The sequence below is a fragment of the Humulus lupulus genome, chromosome 8, assembly GCF_963169125.1.
Source record: "Humulus lupulus chromosome 8, drHumLupu1.1, whole genome shotgun sequence".
NCBI lineage: Eukaryota > Viridiplantae > Streptophyta > Magnoliopsida > Rosales > Cannabaceae > Humulus > Humulus lupulus.
Window position 1 is genome coordinate 162,948,511 of NC_084800.1, and position 8,522 is coordinate 162,957,032.

At 38.6% G+C, this 8,522-nt stretch overlaps 1 protein-coding gene and 1 non-coding gene across 2 annotated transcripts; one reads left to right on the forward strand and one right to left on the reverse strand.

Moving 5' to 3' along the window:
- Window positions 1–1,000: 1,000 nt before the first annotated feature.
- LOC133796216 (uncharacterized) lies at window positions 1,001–2,071 on the reverse strand. The gene is made up of 3 exons (XM_062233693.1): window positions 1,894–2,071; window positions 1,424–1,734; window positions 1,001–1,357 (listed from the first exon to the last, which is right to left on the reverse strand). Exons 1-3 carry the CDS (start codon window positions 2,069–2,071, stop codon window positions 1,001–1,003), a joined length of 846 nt encoding a protein of 281 aa, XP_062089677.1.
- Window positions 2,072–2,687: 616 nt separating this feature from the next.
- LOC133799024 (small nucleolar RNA R71) lies at window positions 2,688–2,794 on the forward strand. Its single transcript, XR_009876233.1, has one exon. It is a non-coding gene; the product is annotated as a small nucleolar RNA R71 (small nucleolar RNA).
- Window positions 2,795–8,522: the final 5,728 nt, after the last annotated feature.

The following is an 8,522-nucleotide window of genomic DNA, read 5'->3' on the forward strand; positions in this document are numbered from 1 at the left end:
AGGCTACTAAATGGGAATAGGGGACTCGGTTCATGGGTATTTTTTTTCTTATATATAGGGATTATTCTATGGATATATATACATGTAATATCTGTATTTAGTAATATATAAGTATTTATATTATATATATTTATATATATTACTATATATTTTTCATTTTATTTTTTGTATATATATGTAGTATTATATATATGTGTATTTTTTTTCTGAACGAACCTTACCCCTGACTTGTGCCTGCCCAAATTGCCACCATTTTGCCTAAGATTTGCTTCAACAACCAAAATTTGACGTAACTCCTCCGTTTTTTCGGAAAATTTTGCTCCCTATTTGCTGAAGCAAAAATTTCGCAAAACCATCAGACCCCAAAATTACTTCCAAAACACCAATTTCTTGCTTTCTTAACACCTGAAACACAAAACACACACATAAAACCACTCCAAAAACATCACAATCAAATGAAATTAAAATTACAAAAATTAAAAATAAAAATAATTAAAAACACTCATATATATATTTTCATTTTTTTTATTGAAATTTTTTTCATTTTTTTTCAATGCATTTTTATTCATTCTTTCTTTGAGTTGCTTTACAAATGAATCCTCCAAAAACCATAGCAACCCAAACTTCATGTTTTTTTTCTCTAAGGATCTTTCAAGGAAACTGAGGTTTGGTATTGCCCAACCTCGCTTCCCCTTAACTTTGCTCCTTTCCTTGTTACCTTAAATGCTCTTCCCAAATGCTCATCATATAATTCCACTACACCATTGGGAAACACCTTGCTCACTAAGAACCCACCATCACACCTAGATTTCACTAGAGAGTTCAAGAAAAACACTCTATTCCCAACTTCCAACATTTGTTATTGAGGCTTTCTACTATATTTCTTTTTCTTCGATAGCTTTGGAGGATGTGATGGTTCTTCTTCCTTACGTATCCATGGCTCCTCACCTTTCTCAATTTCTTCAAAAGGGACATTTTTCTTGACTCCATTGCTATACTTTCAATGCATCTTTTCAATCAACTTGAAGTTATAAGCACTTATGGCAAAACAAGCTTCAACTTCATTAGGAGAGCGTATAGGATTAAAAACCTTGAATGTGACTTGTATGTCTTGAGCTCGAATGATGAGCTCTCCTTTATTAACATCTATCAACGTCCTCCCGGTGGCAAGAAATGGTCTCCCCAAAATGATCGATACATCCCTATCTTCCTCATAGTCAAGAATAATGAAATCCCCCGGAAAAATGAACTTGTCAACTTGTACTAGGACGTCTTCAATCTTTCCCTCCGGATGCACCATAGAACGGTCAGCTAATTGCAAGGTGAGTGTAGTTGGCCTTGCTTCTCCAATTCCCAACTTCTTAAAAATGGACATGGGCATCAAATTAATACTAGCTCCCAAATCACAAAGAGCTTTACCAACTTTTCGTCCCCCAATATAAATTGGAATTGTGAAACTGCCTGGATCCTTCAACTTAGGAGGAATTTTATTCTTCAATATAGTACTACAACCTTCATTCAAAGCAACCATTTCAAATTCACCAAGCCTCCTCTTCTTTGTCAAAATATCCTTCAAGAACTTCACATAATTAGGAATTTGTTCCAAAGCTTCGACCAGAGGTATGTTGATGTGGAGTTGCTTCAAAACATCCAAAAATCTTTGGAATTGACCATCTTGTTGCTGCTTTTGAAAACATTGAGGAAATGGTGGAGGTGGCTTGCTCATAGGCTTCTCTGTTGCATTTTGCTAAGGAATTGCTGCAACAATTGCTTCAGGATCAGCATTTGACATTTTCAAACTCACAACTTTATCTTCCTTTTCCACACTACTTTGGATTCAAGTGGGCTTGCTGTTTCTCTTAGGATTATCCTCATTTAACTCTATATTTTTACCATTCCTTAAAGTGATCGCCTTGCGTTGCTCTTTACCGTCTCTCCTTGGATTTTCAGTATCACTAGGCAAGGTGCCTTGTGGTTTATTCCTTAGCTCATTAGCTAGTTTCCCCATTTGAATTTCTATGTTCCTCAAGGATGTCGCTTGGCTCTGAATCATAGCATCATTCTTAGCCATATATTCTTTCATTAAACTCTCCAAAGAGCTTGATTGAGACACTTGAGGAGGAGGTGGTTGACTTCTTGGTTGTAGTTGATAAAACCTCGGTGGATATGTAGGCTTGTTTTTCATTGGTGCTCCGCTTGAACTAGCTCCTTGAGCCTCCCATGAGAAGTTTGGATGCTGCCTCCACCCCAGATTATAAGAGTTCGAATATGGGTTATTACGGTTGGCATTTTGATTCCCCACATAACAAACCGAAGTGGGATTTGAAGGACAACTCTCAAATGGGTGCCCATCTCCACAATAAACACAAGATACATCAGCAACTTGTCCCATAGCAGATGGTTGTACCATTCCCCCCAAACTCATGTTCTTGAGAAGGTTAGTCATTGAAGAAACTTGAGCGGTCAAAGCTGTCAATGCATCCACTTCAAGTATACCAGCCACTTTTCGACTTGTTGAGGCTCTAGCATTGGACCATTGATAATTGTTGCTAGCTATCCTCTCCAAAATCTCATAGGCTTCATTGTAGGACTTAGAGAGAATAGCCTCATTAGCTGAAGCATCTAACACCATGCGAGTGGAAGAATTGAGCCCATTATTGAATGTTTCCATTCGGATACAATGTGGAATCCCATGGTGTGGGCATTTCCTCAATAACTCCTTGAATCTCTCCCAAGCTTCACAAAATGATTCATCTTCCAGCTGCTAAAATGACATGATTTCACTGCAAAACTTGGCATTTTTGGTGGGAGGAAAGTACTTCATCAAGAATTTTTCAGCCAACTCATTCCATGTAGTCACCAAGTCGGGAGGATGGGTGTTTAGCCAAGCTCTAGCTCGATCCCTCAAAGAGAAAGGGAACAATTTCAACCTTAGGGCTTCGTCACTCACTCCTTGTAGCTTGAAAGAATCGCTCACCTCCAAAAATGAATGAAGAAGAAGATGAGGATCCTCAGCAGGTAGCCCACTAAATTGACCCACTGTTTGCAACATTTGGAACATCACTGGCTTTAACTCAAATTGGGGTGCTTGAATTTCAGGCCTAACAATGCCCGGATTGAGCTCATTAAACATGGGGGCAGGATACTCCCTTATGTCTCTCTCTCTATCATCAGCCATAACAATCGCGTTAGTGACATTATTAGCACCCTCAACTCCTTCAACCTCTTAAGCCATATTAAGGAGATTTTGAGCCCATTGTTCCCTTAGCCTTCTTCTAATTGTTCTCTCAATCTTTGGGTCAATAGGAGCTAGTTCAATGTCTTCTTGCTCATTCATATAATAAATCACCTGAGAAAACACAAGAGCAAGCAAACAAAGTCAGCTCAACAAAGGAAAATAAATTGCAAGTAATTGATATTACAAAAATTTCTAATTCCAATCCCCGGCAATGGCGCCAAGAACTTGTTGTGATAAATTTAAATTTGATTTTAAATACGCAAGTGCACGTAATCACACAAGTAATATAATGATAAGTAGATCATCTCCACAAGGATTGCAAATTAGAAAAATAAGCAAAACAATTACTAAACAACTTAAAAGTACTAAAAATCAAATGGGTTGTTTTTAGGCTAAACAAACTATTAAAAGAGATGGAAATACTGAAATTAAAATTGAACTAAACAAGAAAATTGAATGAAATATATGGATTGCAAAATGGACTTGAATTATTGATTCCCCCTATATTAATCATCCTGAACAGATTGCGGCAGCAATATTCTAGCAAAACTCCCAGGTTAACAAGAATTCATTAAACATTCATAAAACTTTCCCAAATTTTATGACATTAATTATTTTACCTAATTAAACATATTCCTATGCAAAATCAGATTTATGAATGCAAATTCAAAGTTTAATTCTCATAAGTTACACAAGGAAAATAACACATCCCTATGTTACTTACTAACATAATCTAACCTAGATTATGACTTGTGTCATCCAAGTTTTTCCCATTACATTTAACCTTTCCAACATTACAAATAATTAAATATCTTGCCATTGCTGGGCAAACAACAACAAGAAATTAATATAAGCACACTTGAATGAACAATAGAGATTTTACTAAAATAAAGTGCAAGAAATTACTAAACTATAACATAGGGTTCATCAACAATTCAAGCCACCTAAAAATTAGTTCATGGCTAAGTTAATAAAAATTAATCCACAATCAAAACAGCCCATAATATTCAGATTTAGAAATCAACTCAGAAAATATAAAAATGAAGTTTAGAAATAGAAGAAGGAACAAATCCAATTGATGCTTGAGCTTCTCCTTTTTCGTCCTCCTTCCTTCTAGCTAATTTCTGGTTTTTCTTTCTTCTTCTTGCTAGTTTTTTTTTTTTTTCAAAAATGCCTGCTTCCTTCAAATTTCAGCTGATGCTCTATATGTGTATTCTAGGTTTTCCAAATTGGTCCACAAAGTACCATATTACCCCTCTTCTTGGTAAAAAAATGTGGGTCTCCTCTTTTTGGCATTTACTCTCAATTTTTGACTCATACTTTATGTACTTGCCACCTCAGCCACTATTCCAGCTCACCCCTTTGACTTTCCACGTGTTCTAGGTGCCCAAAAACTGCCTGATCAAAATGCTTCAGCAAAATCTGCTTTGCTGCTGCAAAACCTACTAATTCAGCCATCAAATATTTAATTTAGATAGTTTCATATGTTAGTTCATTCTTTGTGCAAATATTTATCCATAAAACTACTACCTTCCACCCATTAGCTATTAAAAACTACAAAAATAATTAAACTTAATTAAGATCATAAAAACACCAAAGTTAGCTACAAAAGCTAAAAATAAATTAACATCACCCATGATTTTTCCACCATTATAAGTTCAAAAGCACATGAAATAACTCTTTATTCAAGAGTTATCATCCTCTCTAATCTTTTTCAGTTGTGGATCACCCAACTATTTTCCTTTATTCTTTCTAACAGTGTAGATTGTTGCGTAATATTGGTCAACTGGACTACCAGCAACTCTGTACCACCTCTGGTGATATCCTCATCTAACTCTCCGAATATCAGTCTCGCACTACATATTTGTCTCAGACCCTTTCTGCTTAAGGCATATGCCACTACGTTGGCCTTCCCTGGGTGATACAGGATTTCACAATTAAAATCTTTTACCAACTCCAGCCAACACCTTTGTCTCATGTTCAGGTCTTTCTGTGTGAAAAAGTACTTCAGGCTTTTGTGGTCAGTGTATATCTCACACTTCTCCCCGTAAAGGTAATACCTCCATACCTTTAATGCAAAGACCACTGCTATCAAATTTAAATCATGAGTGGGGTATCTTTGCTCATACTCTTTCAACTAGTGTGAGGCATAAGCAATCACCTTCCCCGATTGCATAAGAACACAACGCAAACCCTGATGTGAGGCATCGCAGTATATCACAAACTTCTCCTGATTTGTCGGAAGACTCAGAACTGGAGCTATAATCAACCTCTGCTCCAATTCCTGGAAGTTGTTCTTATACTTATCTGACCACACAAACTTCTGATTCTTGTGTGTCAGTTCAGTCAATGAAGTGGTAATCTTTGAGAACCCTTCCACAAAATGCCTATAATAACTTGCTAATCCAAGGATGCTCCTAATCTCTGAGGTATTCCTTGGCCTTGGCCAATCTCTGTCCGCTTCAATCTTGGTTGGGTCCACCTTGATCCCCTCCTTACTGACAATATGACAAAGGAAAGTTACCTGAGATAACCAGAACTCACATTTCTTGAACTTTTCAAACAACCTATGCTCCCTCAATCTCTGTAGAACGAACCTCAGATGTTGCTCATGTTATGACTCTGACTGAGAATAAACTAGAATATCATCGATGAAGACAATCACAAACCGGTCCAAGTAATCCTTGAACACTATGTTCATCAAATCCATAAAAGCAGCTGGGGCATTAGTCAACCCAAAGGACATGACTGAGAACTCATAATGCTCATATCTTGTATGAAAGGAAGTCTTCGGTATATCTCCCTCCATGACCCTCAGCTGATGATAACTAAATCGAATGTCAATCTTTGAGAATACCATTTTACCCTGCAACTGATCAAACAGATCATCTATCCTTAGCAGAGGATACTTGTTCTTGATTGTTAACTTATTCAATTCCTGTAATCAATACACATTCTCAAAGAACCATCCTTTTTCTTTACAAACAGGACTGGTGCACCCTATGGTGAGAAACTAGGTCTATTAAAACCCAAGTCTAACAACTCCTGCAGCTGTATCTTTAGTTCTTTTAATTCAGCTGGGGCCATTCTGTAAGGTTCCCTAGACACTGGCTCCGTTCCTGGTGCCAGTTCAATCACAAATCCAATCTCTCTATGTGGTGGAAACCTTGGTAAATCCTCTAGAAACACATCCAGAAACTCACATCCTAATCTTGTCTCCTCTAGTCCCACTGGCACGACCTAAGTGGTATCTACCACACTGGCTAAGAATCCTATGCAATCACCTTGCAATAGATCTCTAACCCTCAACACATAAATCATTGGTACACGGGGTCCATGCACACTGCCAAAAAATACAAAAGGAACCTCATCTTCAGGCTCAAAGGTTACCATTTTCCTTCTGCAATCTATGGTTTCCCCATACTTCACTAACCAGTCCATACGCAGAATCATGTCAAAGTCGGTCATAACCAACTCTATCAAATCAACTGATAACTCCATGCCCTCCACTGTCACTGGAAATGATCTGACCCATCTTTTGGATACTCCTAACTCTCTAGTGGGTAATAAGGTCCTGAACCCCACAGCATAATAATCACACGGTCTACATAATCTATCAATAACTCTACTAGCAACAAAAGAATGTGTAGCACCAAAATCAATCAAAATAGTATAAGGGGTTCCAGCACTAAAAAACTGACCTATGACTACTAAGGGACAACCCTAAGCTTCTACCTGTGTCAATGTGAACACTCGAGCTAGGGTCGAGCTGTTCTCCTTCCTTGGCTCCTACTTTCTTGCCCTCGGGCAATATTTCTTCAAGTGTCCCACTATCCCACATAAAAAGTAGGCCATTGCCCGACACTTTTCCATATGGCGCCTCTTGCACCTAGCGCACTCAGGAAAAGTCCTCCAGCTTTCATTGCCGCCCTGGCAGCCTGTTGAAATACCACAAGGCCTGGAGCTGGAAAGGCATCAGGAGCCTTCCTTTTCTGATCACTAGGGCCTCCGCCCCTACCTAAACTCACAAATGGAGGTCCCACCCTCCTAGTGTCTCTCCTGGCCAAGTTATCATGCCAAATTTTGTTCTCTACGCTCTCAACTGTAAGCGCCTTCTCAACAACCTGTGCATAAGTAGTCACCCCCGGCACAATGGTAATGCAAACATCCTGGGATATCCTAGGTTCTAGCCCCTGGAGAAACCTCTCATTTATGGTCCCACCAGTGGGAACCAATTCCCCAACAAACATTGCCAGTCTATTAAATTTCAAAGCATATTCAGTTATTGTCATACTCCCTAGGAGCAGTTTACTGAACTCTTCAGCTTTTGCAGCCCTGGTGGCATCATTGTAGTAATTTTCATTAAACAAAGTCTGAAACTCTTCCCAACTCAGAGCATTAACATTTCTTGTCTGGGATATCACTTCCCACCAAATTCGAGCATCCTCCCGAAACATATATGTGGCACAAGCCACCCTCTCATTACCAGAAACCCTCATAAAGTCTAGGATGGTGGTAACTGTGCTCATCCACTGTTCGACCTTGGTCAGATCTGTACAACCCTCAAAGAATGGAGGGTGTTATTTCCTGAACCTTTCATAAAGTGGTTCTCATTTAATCCCAGCCTCTGGCGGCTGCTCAACTGTTGGCACTGTCATAGGTGGTGCCTCTGGTAAAATGTTCCCTGCAGGAACTTATTGTTTTCTCAGGAGGCGGATTTCTTCTTCCTACCTCAATACCCTGGCTTGCAAATCAGCAAGCACTTGCTGCCAGTTCTCAGGAGTTGGCTGAGGGGTCTGACCCTAGTCATTATCCTAACCCTGCTTGTCATTCTGGCCCTGATCTTCCTGGCCAGCTGATGATTCAATATGCCTTGGAAGCATACTTCCAACGTTATACCTTGTTGTAATAATCAATGCGGCCAGTTAGGTAGTGATAACTATACCTCTTGCCGCCTCACGGTCCAAGATCAAGCACATACTCATGCACATTCAATAGTCATGCTAATAAGCATGTCAGTTTATATTCATAACAATTAACAATGCTAATAAGCCTTTTCTTGCACACATGTATCTATGACAGCGCTAATAAGCAGTTCTTTGGCATTCCAAAGAAATATTAGTGCTAATAAGCATGTTCTTGTTCATCATGTAATAGTCAAGGGCCAAGCCCTATCAGTATATATATATATATCAAGCTACCTAATAAGGCATGCAGGTAAAACATTTATATCATATTTAAGCAGTTAAACACATAATCATATAAATAGTTACTAAACCTTGAG